This window comes from Colossoma macropomum, unplaced genomic scaffold, assembly GCF_904425465.1.
Source record: "Colossoma macropomum unplaced genomic scaffold, Colossoma_macropomum, whole genome shotgun sequence".
NCBI classification, from domain to species: Eukaryota; Metazoa; Chordata; class Actinopteri; order Characiformes; family Serrasalmidae; genus Colossoma; species Colossoma macropomum.
The window spans coordinates 9,547,684-9,562,196 of record NW_023494784.1 but is presented as its reverse complement, the minus strand read 5'-3'; the positions used below and the strand labels follow the sequence as shown (position 1 = coordinate 9,562,196).

Below are 14,513 nucleotides of genomic sequence, written 5' to 3'. Positions count from 1 at the left end.
GTAAACAAGGACCACTCATGTCACACTGTTAAACTAATGTAGACCCATTACATTATTAACTTATTTATGTTTTACTTGTATAGTTAATTTGTAAATAAGAGTTTTTTTGTTGTTATTTGGCACTACTCTTCCACTGGTACACTGTATCTGTTCTAACTAAGAATAACTAAATACTGTATGAATATGAATTTACTGTATGAATTTACACCAGTTGGTTGGTGGACTATTCTAACTCCAGCAGCACTGCTGTGTCTCATCCACTCGTACCAGCACAACACACACTAACACACCACCACCACGTCAGTGTTACTGCAGTGCTGAGAATGATCCACCACCCAAAATAGTACCTGCTCTGTGAGGGTCCATGGGGGTCCTGACCACTGAAGAACAGGGTAAAAGGGGGCTAACAAAGTATGCAGAGAAACAGATGGACTACAGTCTGTAACTGTAGAACTACAAAGTGCACCTATATAGTAAGTGGAGCTGATAAAATGGACAACGAGTGTAGAAACAAGGAGGTGGTCAGAATGTTATGCCTGACTGGTGTACATCATAAAGATGGCCTCAAGTTTTGCAGCATCATATTTTTGTCCTATCGCTGACATCTATTTGCAAATACAAAACCACAGAATAAGTGAAAACACAAACACGGTAGAATAAAATTGAGAGATGAGCAAAAAAGTGTTAAATCAATGTACTGTAGATTCTTGAAAGTGGCTCCCTAAATGTCTTCTAACTGTTCTCTGGGATGCTTTTCCTACAGGCTGTTATATGCTACCTATGCTGAGCACATGTTGTCTACCTTGCACTGTGCTGCACCTGCATGCCTGGAACACTATGAAGTCTCCATGGGATTTCACCTTATGGGGCAGGATTCTGTGTTTAGATGCAGAAAGATATCAGCTGTGGTTCAGGAAAGTGAGTCCTTTCACCAGCTCAGGCTCTACCAGCTCAGCTACACATCCAAAACTGCAAACATCAGAAAGAGTGAGATGTCCTGAATAAACACACACAACAGCATCTTTGAGGCTGTCCTGGACCTGAATTCATGAGGGCAACGGGTCAGACATTATTGACTAATTTCAAACACTGAGCGCATTTACATGCACTTAACAATCTGATAACTGCAGAAAATCAGATTTTGTCAGTAATCCGATCAATGTGTTTATATGCACCTGAGTAATCAGATAATGGGGAAACTCCAGGTCTATACGAGTCAGCCAGTAATCAGATTTCTGCTTTACACCCGGCCAATAAACTCACAGAAGAAGACGTGACGTGAACGTACTGTAAAACTCAAACTTCATGCCGTGACTTCTTTTTAAATCATTGCGCCACTTTACCTGAAAATATGAACATACATCAACTAGAAGATAAATATTTTCATGAAGAATGATGAAGATTCCTTAATAAGCTGTTCGCTTATTTCCGGTGTTGCGGTGTTTTTTCGCACATGTGCAGACTAAGAAATCTGAAAGAAATCAGAGTAAGAGTTCACACTGAGAAATCTGATTACTGAGCTAAAATCCAACCCTCTTTTTCAGATTTCTAGATCAGAGTATGGTGTTTACATGACCATTAGAATAATTTGATAACCGCAGAAATCTGATTATGATCGGATTGTTGAGTGCATGTGCTTGCACACAATCTCACTCAGTGTCCAGAAGTCTCCAGACAGCCCCTTGAATTAGTCAATTTAGCTACTTTAAGGTGCACCAATTACCGTTAGAGCCATTCACGGCTTGTATAATCTCCACAGAAAAGCCTTGACTAATAGAATTGGATTCTTTTTAGCATCAAGGGTAAAGCCTTCCCAGAAGAGTAGAGGCTGTTACTGAAGCAAAGAAGGAACAAACTCACTATCAATACCCTTCATTTCAGAAGAAACAATAGATAAACAGGTGTCTTCAAACTTTTGGACATATAGTGCACAATCATTCTCTGACACACACAGCTTGCTTGAACTGAAATAGCAGCGTATGCCTGAATTAAATGGCCAGTGGACATTCTCGGGACAAAAAACAAAACACTCAAACATTTGGTAGTTCTCATCATTGTGGAGCTCATTTTAGAATCAGAACAAAGTGACACACTAAGCGTATCACTAGGGGAGCGGGGCACAACCTAACACTGGGTAAAATGCAACATCAGCATTTTATGTAGTTAAACATAAATAGAATGTGCTTCTTGTAATCCAACAGCAACGTCATTTGCACATGTTGACAGCTACATGATATTTCTAGAGATTCAATGAATGCTGTTTTTATACCATAAAAGTAATTTAAGTTACTTTTATGGTACTTCTAAGTGTTTTTTTAAGTACTGTTGTTCATAAGTCACACCAAGTCTTACATTATTTAACATTTCTAAAGTCTAAAGTACAGCCTCCACAATGCAGGGTTAGTTTAACACGCTGTTACAACCAAGAACCCCCCCAAAAAATGAGAAAAGGCCCTAATCCGCAAATATAAATTCATTTATATCATCATTTCATTTTTGGACATTTCATTCACAAATTCATCAAAAATATACTATAGATATATGGAATTAAAATACATTTCAGTCTTACTGAGCTGATATTTGCTATTTTATTTTGTGTTCAAATAAATTTGCCATGTTTGACCCAACCTGTTTTCACAAATCATATTTATTTTGATGCATATATTTGTATTTTTAAAGATAATTCTTGCTCAAAAACCTTAAGAATTTATCAAAAAAAAAAAAAAATTTAAATGCAGTGTCCACACTCTCCCCTATACATCATGATGGATGAAAGTTAATATTCAGCACAGTCAGAGCTAAGGGGTATAACAATAAGTTTATTTCATGGGTTAGAAACTTCCTGTACAGCCACTGTAAAATGCATGACAGCATAAGCAAAAATGTTCAGCATATTCGCGATAACGGCGGACATTCCTGTAAACGCTGAGCCTGTCCGTATGATAGCATGATAGACTAAACATTCTCCCAAATCTCCCTTTGCAGTACTTTTTTGTTCATTTTTTTTTGGCTCAAACGACCCCAGATTTTCATAAAATACATAATTAAAAACTTAAAAATAGCCAAAAAGCATTATACAATTATAAATGCTGAGTAAAAAAAGAAATCAATAAATATGGATTTCATTATTTTATGACATGCCTCAAATATGCAAGCAGCATACACATTAGATTGACAATTATGAGATGAAACAATTTCAGTTTCACATTTTATTCATCAATGCTCCACTTGACAAAGCCCTGTTGTACCTTTTGATGCAGGAAAAATCTGTACAATCACCGTCATGTCCACTATTAATGGCTTGCTGTTGTCTCTCATATCTGTAAAACATACTCACTCACATGCATACAGTCTCTCTCTCGCACACAAACAGCTAGCGCTAACTGCAACAGTACCTTTGGCAGTTTATGCCTGAATCAAAGGCCTTTATAATGGGCAATCATGTTGGCACAGGAAGTGATAACAGTGAACGTTTTGGAAACGCTCAATGGAAAAAGCAGAGGAAAAAACTCAAAGTACATTTCTTACTGTCAATCAGGAAGTTTATCATAGGCCTAAAAATCTACAGCACCAAGTACAAATGGGGTGTAGAGCGATGGTGCTTCTTACTGTACATTCTATAGGCTTTAGTAGCACCATTAAAAGCTAAAGTCACCTGTCCAGGATGGATAAAGGTGACCCAATAAATGTAAAGCTTTATACTGAGTTCAGTCTTTTTTCTCTTTCTTTTAGCTGTACTGGTGTGAAAGTAATGCAATAGGAACCTACTGGGGTACTACCTTTCACTGCTTTTAAGGTGTTAAGATGGCTTGGCTTGAGCAGACAATAACTGGAGACACTCCTGGCCTGTTTAGGGAAGAAAAGGGGGCATATGTAGGTCAAGCTGGATTGAGGGAGGTCCAGATGACCATGTTTTCTGGAAAAAAAGAGGTGCATTGAATTTACTCGCACCTTACATCATTTCCACATGAATAATATATATGGAAAAAAAAACACTATTGTTGCCAAAAATAAGCTAACTGAGACACAACTGTGTTGACTAGTGTTGTCAAAGTTCACCTGAAAATTGCTGGACAGTACTTGTGGGAGAACTATGGATAAATCAATGAGCAGCAAACTAACAAAAGCAACAGCAAAGTGGAGCTCCAGTTCCCCTCGAGAGCCTCTACAGTAAGAAGAATCCATGAGCTGTATGAACAAGAGTGAGAGGCAACAGTCATGGAGGAGCAGAACCATTGACTGTATCGCTGTTGTCAGATCAAAACCTCATATCTACAAAATGGTAATTTTACTGGAAAAAGAGAAAGCCTACTTTTCTTTTAATGTAAGTCAATGGAACCAGACTTCCAAGTCATTTCGGGCCTTTTCTATTGGTCCATTCATCATGAAAATTTACACACAAAGTAAAGGACAACAGGCATTTTCAAATTATGTCAAAAAACTGAAAAACGACAAAAATGGAAACTGGAGGTTTTCTTCCGACAACAGTGATATATATGATACACAGTCATATGCAAAAGTTAAGACAACCCTAGATGAAATAACCCTCCATGTGAAAACAAGTTAACAGATCATCTACAAAATTAAATGTCATTTTTCTGCCAATTTTAGTGCACTATTTCTATTTATTTACTGAGTTTATGATATTAGGAAAAAATATTAAACATAAAAGGTGCCATTACATTTGCACAGGTCACATTTTATGTTTTATTCTTCCCCCAATATGTCAGCAAATGAACACTAATGTGCATTAAAATGTACAGAAGTGTGTCCTCTGTAGAGGATGTGTTTATTTTCATTTAGGTAACAAAACACAGTTTGACAGGGGTGCCAAAACTTTTGCACACCACTGTATACGCTCATTGGCTGGAAAATGTCGCTCTCAAAGGACGTCAGTTATGAAAACTGTTCACTCGGTGTGGAAACCATGTGATTTTCATGTTCAGGTTGATGTGAACTGTTCACATTTTACAAATTACAGAATTACAGAAAGTCAAATACATTCTGAGGAAGCTTGTTTTGTCCACACAACACAATGCACTGCTTTTAAACGGAAAAATCTCTTTTTTTAGGGTGAAAGTTCAGTAAATAAGTCAAATGTGATCACGATTAACTACAGAAAATAATGTGGTTAACCGCAATTCCTTATTTTAAGGCTTGCCGTAGCGCTGATGTAATGTGGAAATGATGTATACAGTTGAATGAAGTAAATTTAATGCAGCATTTCTTTCAGGTTTTTAGCATTCATTAACTCTCATCAGGCCCCGCTTCCAGAGCAACTTCTTCCTGTAGCTGCTCCGCCTCCTCCTGCTGCAGCCTCTTGTCCTCCACCAGCTTCATCCTGTCGCGGATGTTCTCGGCCGAGGACGCCATGTCGCCAGGGCTGCCGAAAAACTGCTCGCTCCTGTAGCAGGGAATTGGGGGTAAAGTGAGGGGGAGAGAGTAAAGACAGTGTTGCCTTTCAGCACTTCTTTTTGTCAAAATAGCTACACTTAGTGTACGCTAACAATTTCAAATGGTTTATTTTGTACATGCACAAAAGGTCTCACTGTTTAAACAGATCAGGTGTAGTTTTTAACAACATTATACAGCAACTCTAAACAAGTGCACTACAGGTTTTATTAGTTTTAATGGGATTTTTGCTAATATTCTGTAAAGCTTGCCCAACCCAGCAACATTCAAAACAAAGGAACTGGCATTTGTGGGCAGAGCATGAATGGGTCAATTCTCATTTGTAACATCAGAAATCCACTATCCAGCGCTGCCCAGAGGAGGATGGGTTCCGTTTCTGAGTCCTGGTTCCTCTCAGTGGTTCTTTCTCATGCTTTTCGTGAGTTTCTCCTTTTGGGTCCCGGTTCCTCTCAGTGGTTCTTCCACATGCTCTCAGTTAGGTTCTCCTTTTGAGTCTTGGTTCCTCTTAGCGGTTCTCCTCATGCTCTTATACAATTTCTCTTTAAGTCTTGGTTCCTCTCAGTGGTTCTACCTCATGCTCTTAGGGAGTTTCTCCTTTTGAGTTTTGGTTCCTTTCAGTGTTTCTTTACGTTCTTATGAAGTTTCTTCTTGTGAGTCTTGGTTCCTCTCAGTGGTTCCTCTCAGTGGTTCTTCCACATGCTCTCAGTTAGGTTCTCCTTTTGAGTCTTGGTTCCTCTTAGCGGTTCTCCTCATGCTCTTATACAATTTCTCTTTAAGTCTTGGTTCCTCTCAGTGGTTCTACCTCATGCTCTTAAGGAGTTTCTCCTTTTGAGTTTTGGTTCCTTTCAGTGGTTCTTTATGTTTTTATGAAGTTTCTCCTTTTGGGTCTTGGTTCCTCACAGTGGTTCTTCCTCATGCTCTTATGGAGAATCCCTTTTTGAGTCTTGGTTCCTTTCTGTGGTTTTTCTTTATGTTCTGCCGTTTTTCCTTTTGGGTCTTGGTTCCTCTCAGTGGTTCTTCCTCATGCTCTCATGAAGTTTTCTCCTTTTAAGTCCTGGTTCCTCTCAGTGGTTCTTCCTCATGCTCCTCCTCGGGAGTTTCTCCTGAAACTTTCTCCCTCAGTGACTCTCATTAAGGTGCTGCACCTTCATTTCTGGAAAGCTACTTTGAGACAACGTCTGTTGTAGAAAGCCAGTATATAAATACAATGTAATGGAGTTTAACTGCAGCCTTTCTGCTTCTCTGTGTCTCTAACACTGAACGTTCTACCTAATATTTCACATTAGCAATTCTGAGCGATAAAAGATTTAAATGATCGCTTTCACTCTAGAAAGTCTGGAACTGACACTTCAATTACTTTTTATTACAGCTATTACCAGAAAGAAGCCGAGTCATTTCTGAGACGCAAAAGTGAGCGAAGTTAATTGAGAGTCCAGCTGAGTAGAAGAAGCGAATGCTATGGATTTTACAGAGCTGAGCACTAATTTATTTTTCACTGACATAGATTTTACATGTATTATATTAACATAACGTTATTTTCAATTTGACATTGATATTTTTCCTTTAGAAACTCTTGGTACTGATAACTCGTATTTAAAAAAAATGCAAAGTGCAAAGGGTTTCATTCTGATAGGCAAGAGCCAGTCATAGAACCTAAACTCGATCTCTCTAAACCCGCTATACTGTCAGGCTCCATGGGGCTCAGGTCAGGTAGCAGATCTCAAGCTGTGTTTGGCCAGGAAAGTGCAGCCATAAGCCTGTAAACACTAACAGAGTCATATACAAGTGCAGCACATTATGTACCCACCATGCATTATTTACCCATTCACTTACTTCTGCTTACGCTACTACAATCATTTGGTGATTGTATTAATGGCACATTAGTAATTAATGGTGTTTACTTTCTCCCCTTAATTACTGTTAGATGTATTATTATTAGAGGCCTTTTGCTAAAATGATTCACAGTCCCCCTCCCTTCAATCATCCAGCTCTACCACAGTGCGACCTCTGAACTCTTACCCATCAGGAAAAATGACAGGTACAGTGAGTCTGTCCAGCAGAGCCTTCCCCACCGTCTCCACCTCCTCAAACACCTCCACATCCAATAGCTCCCCCTGCTCTGAACCCTCCTTCAGAACCTACGCAGAGGGAGAGAGAGGGACAGAGAGAGAGTTGTGTTATTGTGTGAGTCAGAACAGAGCTGTAGGGAACATTGCCAGGGACTTTCAGTCTCACTCCTAAAGCCAAAAAGCACTCAGAGCTCACAGAGCAGCATCAACAATCATCTCACAAACACATACAGCCACTTTTGTTTTTAATACATTATTATAAAAGTTTATAGATCTATGTTATGTATATATTATGGCTGTCAAAATTATCGTCAGTAATTATAAAAGGGACATTATTTTTCTTCAAGGTCATTATAAGCTGAATCTGATGTGAACAAAGGACTTTTTTTTTGGATCGAGGATAAACACAACAGACAATGCACGTTTTTTTGTTTGGATTTTCACTGTGTGTAATCACGACAGGAGAAACATCAGAATGGAAAAAAACATCTTCAAGACTCACAAAACAGGCAACAGTAACACTGCCTAGTCTACTGTTCATTTTGCTTTGTGTTGAGATGCTCTGGGGTTTAATGACCAACAAACCTGAAGGGTAGAAAGCTCTCCTCTAGAACACTCGTTATCCATTCACACTGCTCTAGAACGCTCTTTATCCACTCACACTGCTCTAGAACGCCCTTCCTCCAGTCACATTGTTCTAGCACATCTTTATCTATTCACACTGCTCTAGAATGTTCATCCATTCATGCTGCTCTAGAACGCTCCTTATCCATTCATACTGCTCTAGAAAGCTCTTCATCCATTTACATTGTTCTAGCACATTCTTCATCCATTCACACTCTAGAATGCTCTTCACTCTAGAATGCTCTTTATTCATTCATGCTACTCTAGAACACTTTATCCATTCACACTCCTCTAGAATATTTTTTATCCATTCACACTGTCCTAGAATGCTCTTCATCCATTCACATTGTTCTAGCACTTTACCCATTCACACTGTCCTAGAATGCTCTTCATCCATTCACATTGTTCTAGCACTTTATCCATTCACACTGTCCTAGAATGCTCTTTATCCATTCACATTGTTCTAGCACTTTATCCATTCACACTGTCCTAGAATGCTCTTTATCCATTCACACTGCTCTAGAATGCTCTTCATCCATTCACATTGTTCTAGCACTATCTATTCACACTGCTCTAGAATGCTCTTCATCCATTCACATTGTTCTAGCACTATCTATTCACACTGCTCTAGAATGCTCTTTATTCATTCTTACTACTCTAGAACACTCGTTATCCATTCACACTGCTCTAGAAAGCTCTTTATTCATTCACACTGTTCTAGAATGCTCTATGTCCACTCGCACTATCCTAGAATGATCTCTATCCTGTCATACTGTACTAAAATGTTGTTCCCCCATTCAAACCATTCTAAATACCCTCCATTCAAACTGTTCTGCAATGATGTTTTTCCATTCACACTACTCCAGAATTTTCTGCATCATTCACCTTGTTCTACAATGTTCTGCATCATTCTCACTGTTCTAGAATATTCTCCTTGTTTACACTGTTTTACAATGTTTTTCCCCATTTTCCTTTGTTCTAGAATACTTTTCCCTTTTTAATGCTGTTCTATTCACATTGTTCTAGCATGTTCTCACCTTCACGCCGTTCCAGAATATTCTCTCAAATTCATGCTGTTCTAAAATGTTCTCCCACTTCACACCACTTTGAGAACGCTACAATGTTCTCTCCAGTTTACACTATTCCATGATGTCCTCCCCAAATTCAAACTGTTCAAGAATCTAGAACATTAAAAAATTCAACTGATACTGAAATGTTAGTATTTGTTGAGTGTGAGTGTGTTGGGTCAGTGTCCACTCATCTTAAGATCATGAAATCATCTAAAATTTGGAGGGAAGTTAAAGAATCCAGATATTGACTATCAATCAAAACTTTGGAAACATCACCTTGTTTTTATGAAAAATGTTCAATTTACATTTACATTATTAATTTAATTCAAGTAAGAATAATATCTGAAAATGTATATTAAGGTATATTTAACAAAACCTATTTTCATGTTCTTATTCGGAATCATGTTTGAAGTATCTCCTCTGGACAGTTTTCTTTTTCAAACTATTGTTTAAAGCACAAATAGAAACTCTTCTGTCTCAAATGTGGTTTAAGCACCTGAAAGGTTTGAGTACTGATGACTCCTGACATCTACCTTGGAAAAAAGTCAATATCTGAACAGCTAACTAATGTTAAGCTATTCCAAACTGACACATTTTAAAATATATTTTTTAGGTATTCTCAAATAATTTACAGTCAGTATATAATTTTCCCAACACAATTCCAGCTACCTTAATTTATCTGACCTACGTTTTCCCCCACTGGCAACAGGGCCATACAAAATACACAGAGGTTCTCATTTTTTGTTGTACCCACCCTGTCAGCAGCGGTGTGGAAGGTGCTGGCCATGTCCAGTCGGTGCTGCCTCTCGTCTGCAGTCACTGTGAACTGTTTCCACACACGGTTGAGTCTGGGCAGCGTGTCGCCAGAAGAGCGTGTGGTGCAGCGCAGAGACTGGCACAGCACCACTGTGGCCTGCAGCAGCTGTCTGCCATAATCATACGTGCTCTGAGGAGAGAGTACAGAACATTAACTGTCCAGAAACAAAACAACATCATTAGGCTGGTCATGATCATAAAACTTCAGCCAATAATAATCAAACAGGCTATTGTGATTAGGGGCAGTCAGGGGCTGGAGGTTAGGGAACCAGCCTTGTGACCGGAAGGTTGCCGGTTTGATCCCCTGAGCCGACAAATGGGAGGTCTAATTCCTCTGTGTGCAAGCACAGTTGGCCAATGGTTCTGAACTTAACAGACCTCTTTATTAATTTCATCATTTTAATATTGGTGGGTTATAAGCTTTTATTACTTGTTAGGCAAAAACTGTACATTTTATAAACTACTACAATTTATACTAATTAACTATGATGCACTATTCTTTAAATGAAATGAAATTAAGTCGTCTAATTTACTTTCCTCAACTCAACCGATAAAAATGCACCTAAAATTTGACCTTCTGTTCTCAAATTTGCGGTCAGGCGACTATGTATTAATCACAAAAGACTCCGTAAACTACATCAACATCAGACCACTGAGCTACCACTTACAACTTTTGCGAAGGGGCGCAAGATGTTGGAATCATATCAGGTAATTGCTTACAAAATTATTGGTATTGGACAGATTTTTAGATTTGACTGAAATTTCAAACCAATATTTGACGCATTTATCGCACTCGAAGAGCAAAACAGTTTATAAATGTTTCTGCATCGACAGATAAGTACACAATAAACATTGTACATTTCCATATTTTGTGCATGACTAAAATAAACTTCATCAATAAAGGCTAACAAGGCACTAACCAAGCAATTAAAAGGAAATACTTAACCTGACCTCACTTATGCAATACTATCGGACAGTAAATAGTTTTTATTTACATTTAGCTTTTAGATATTTTGATGAAAAATTACTAGTACGTGGCAGACGCCCCTTAGACCCTCAGTTTTACTCGAGAGAAAGAGTCTACCAAACTGTAGACTTCAGGCAGCGTCATCTCCCGAAGTGTATTTAGATTTTACACTGCAACATTATGGTGAAGAGCTACTCCATCATACAAAATACATACTTTCAGCCAAGGTTAGTCAGACATGCGTGATTTCTCATCGTTTTCTTTGGTTTATTATTTTATTTTTTTATTTTGGTTTGTTATTATATTTTATTTCAGTAAATATACAGTTATACTATTATTACAGTTATACCATTTATGGAAAATGTGCTATAGATGGTTCTTTATAGATCTTTTGTGAAAAGGGTTCTATATTGATAGGGTTCTTCTATTGTTATAATCTCAAGCCTGTAGCAATAGAAGAACCCTTTTTGGTGCTACACAGAACTCTTTTCAAAAAAGATCTATATAGAACCATCTACAGCACATTCTTCATCAATCTGAAGAACACTTTCATGATGCAAAGAACCCTTTAAGCATGTAAATGGTTCTTTGAGTGTTCATGGTTCTATATAGAACCATTTTCTTTACTAAAAACCTTTGAACCATCCTTTTTTAGAGTGTACTTTGTATTGTGCTTTATCAAGTAATCTTTTCTTAATGTGAAGAGTTTCTTGGTGTCCGGGTGACCGATAAAAAAGAAAAAAAAAAAAAAGCAACCATAAAAACATTTTTTTTCAATAGTGGAATTAGTGTTTAGTTATCTGAGGACTGTGTTAAGATTATTATTTTAACATTCTATTTATGAAACCATGGCTTTGTGCCCCCTGTTTTTCTGGCTTGCTCATGTGTTGTATACGCAGCTTGACCCCTATTTGGCCCATTTACTGACGGAAAGTTACCTGTGCAACATCCACAAATTTCCTGTGTTTCTCCAGGAGCACTTTGGTTTCCTGCGAATCATCGCCCAGCCTAATGTGTGTCTTCAGTAGAGCGTCCAGCAGCTCCCCGAGCCACTCCACTGCCTGCAAGAGCCAGAAAAAAAACAAACCATTTTACACATCAGCTACTGAGAAACAGCCTGGCTGCACGCTTTCACTCTGTTTTGCTTCCTGTTTCCTGGATTCAATCTGGCATTTTAGACTGATTATCTGCAGGCAGACAAATTAGAGTGATTTGATGAGCTACAGGGTGGATCAGCTGATGATGAATTAAACAAGCAAATGCAGTAGAGCAAAACTGAAGAAGAAAACCACGTCTTCATCTGCTGAAAACAACGACTAATGCCAGGAGAAAGTATTCGCTGCCGGAAACATCACAGACTGGACCCATGAAAGAAACCAAAGTGAAAGCTTATGAGATTCAAGATGATCTTCTCCTCCAGTCTAAGCCAAACACAGCACAGAATCAGACATCAAAGCGGTCAGACTCCCACTAACCTGCGAGGCGTCCTCCTCACACTTGAAAAGCTGGACCATCTGCAGCATCTTCAGTCGCCTCACGTCCACCATGTCCTCGCACCTTTAAAGTCCACACTTCAACATGTCAGTGATTCTGAATGACCATGCCAAACGCTGCCATCTTTTTTTTAGAGCCTTTAAAAGCCTCACTTTTGGTGTTTTCTATCCATTTGTTCAGTGCCCCCCACTCCACCCCCCCCAGCCCCAAGACAGCCTTCAACAACAAACTCCCAAGTTTAGTACATATATTTAGAGCAATTATCTGCCTTGTAAATATTTAAAGAGAGTAAAAAAGTCATTAAGCCATTAAAACACTACAGCTGAAATTAGTGAAGTAAAAGCTGTAACAGGATGGGTGTGATGCTAGATTCCAATCTAGCACACAAAAAAAAAAAAAACATCCTCAAATCCTCAAGAACGCTGCATGTCACATGAGTGGAGTCTTCTGTTCATTATACTTCTCAGAAAGAGTAGAAGTAAAATGTCTAAAACTGCATATAAAAACTGAAGGCGTTTTTCCGCCGGACAGTGCAGCACAACACGGTGCGGTTACAAATCTGAATTCAGAGCTATCTGTATATCTGGATTAATTTCCTATCACACAACAAAACCGTGAAAGCAGGCGGGGTTCTCTGGAGGTTGTCTGTGGTTGAATGATTTCGTCGGGACCAAGAGCTATTTTCTTCCTTGCCCAAAGCCCCGACATATGATGGTTTTTAAAATCTAAACTATTCTGTGCTGTGGTTTTGTTCTAATTATTGTCTTAATCACTTACAAAAATAAACAAAAATAAAATAAACAAAAATAGAAGGGGTATTCAATCAAAAATAAAAAAGAATAAAAGACTATCAGCCGCTGAGTTCTTGTGGAAGGGAGAAAAAGGCTTCTTCTTTATTTCAGCATCAGGTGGCACAGGGTCTCGAGAGACCCAACTGCGCAAATACAGTGTCCGAAACACTGTATTATACACAGTTTATACCATTTATCTGGGGTAGTTTGATATCCCCCCACCTTACTTCTCAAATTTTGATATCAGCTCGTTCTCTAATAGGTGCATCTCTTTGTCTATCAATCTGGTCATCGCATGATGAGCTCACTCCTAAAAACTGGCTTCAACAGGTTTTTACCAGCCTGCTTTACCTTTCAAGGTCAACTTGCCCCTCTCTTCACTGGGTCAGTTGGTACACACAGGCCTCTCTGTGAACCCAGGGGCTTTCCAGTGTCTAGAATCTCCTATGCAAACAGACTAAGGCCTCCCTTTGTGAGAGAATTAATATCCTCTGTTAGGCAAAACTGCCTATTTGGTTATTGATTACAATATCTAATCTATTTGATTACTGATTAAGGGAATATTCATTCAAAATCTCTGTCAATTTCTCATTTTTTTTAGCACACAAAGACACACAGACACAGACAGACACAGACACAGACAGACACAGACACACAGACACACACACACACATTTTCTACACCGCTAATCCTTCTGGGCCGCGGGGGGAACTGGAGCCTATCCCAGCGGTCATTGGGTGGAAGGTAGGAAACACTCTGGACAGGTTGCCAGTCCATCACAGGGAAGATCATACAGACATACATATTCACACACACATTCACACCTAGGGGCAATTTAGTGTGACCAATTGGCCTGACCGCATGTCTTTGGACTGCAGGAGGAAACCCACTCAGACACAGGGACAACATGCCACACAGAAAGGACCATGGTTGTCTGGCCGGGAATCGAACCCAGGCCCGTTTTTTAGCATTTATTGCCAAATTTCTGGTATAATTAAATGGTTAAGATGTAAGCAAAGTCATTCAGAGCGGTTTGGTGTAAAATGCTCTGTTCTAGAGAAACGTAGAGTCAGGACTGTTCACAGGAACCAGACATCCACCTCTAAAAGCTCCCTCACAAATAAACTTTCACACAAATGGTTTATCAATACACTGCCTGACACCTGAGACATTGTTTTACAAAGCTTTTGACATCAAAGTTTGGCCTAAAACATGTTTCTTACAACACATTAATGTTGGAGAGGTACATGCAAGGCATTGTTTGGCAAAC

At 38.9% G+C, this 14,513-nt stretch overlaps 1 protein-coding gene across 3 annotated transcripts in view; it reads right to left on the bottom strand.

Moving 5' to 3' along the window:
• Nucleotides 1–2,799: 2,799 nt before the first annotated feature.
• Nucleotides 2,800–14,513, bottom strand: part of sestd1 (SEC14 and spectrin domains 1) — an 88,144-nt gene continuing 76,430 nt past the window's right edge. For 2 of the 3 annotated variants that reach the window (XM_036577415.1, XM_036577427.1), the window contains exons 15-19: nucleotides 12,434–12,515; nucleotides 11,897–12,019; nucleotides 9,930–10,121; nucleotides 7,432–7,550; nucleotides 2,800–5,404 (exon numbers count right to left, since the gene is read on the bottom strand). In XM_036577415.1, coding sequence (XP_036433308.1) covers nucleotides 5,248–5,404; nucleotides 7,432–7,550; nucleotides 9,930–10,121; nucleotides 11,897–12,019; nucleotides 12,434–12,515 — 673 coding nt within the window. In that variant the 3' untranslated portion in view covers nucleotides 2,800–5,247. The remainder of the gene's footprint in view (nucleotides 5,405–7,431; nucleotides 7,551–9,929; nucleotides 10,122–11,896; nucleotides 12,020–12,433; nucleotides 12,516–14,513) is intronic. The other variant, XR_005007536.1, reaches the window with a different exon arrangement.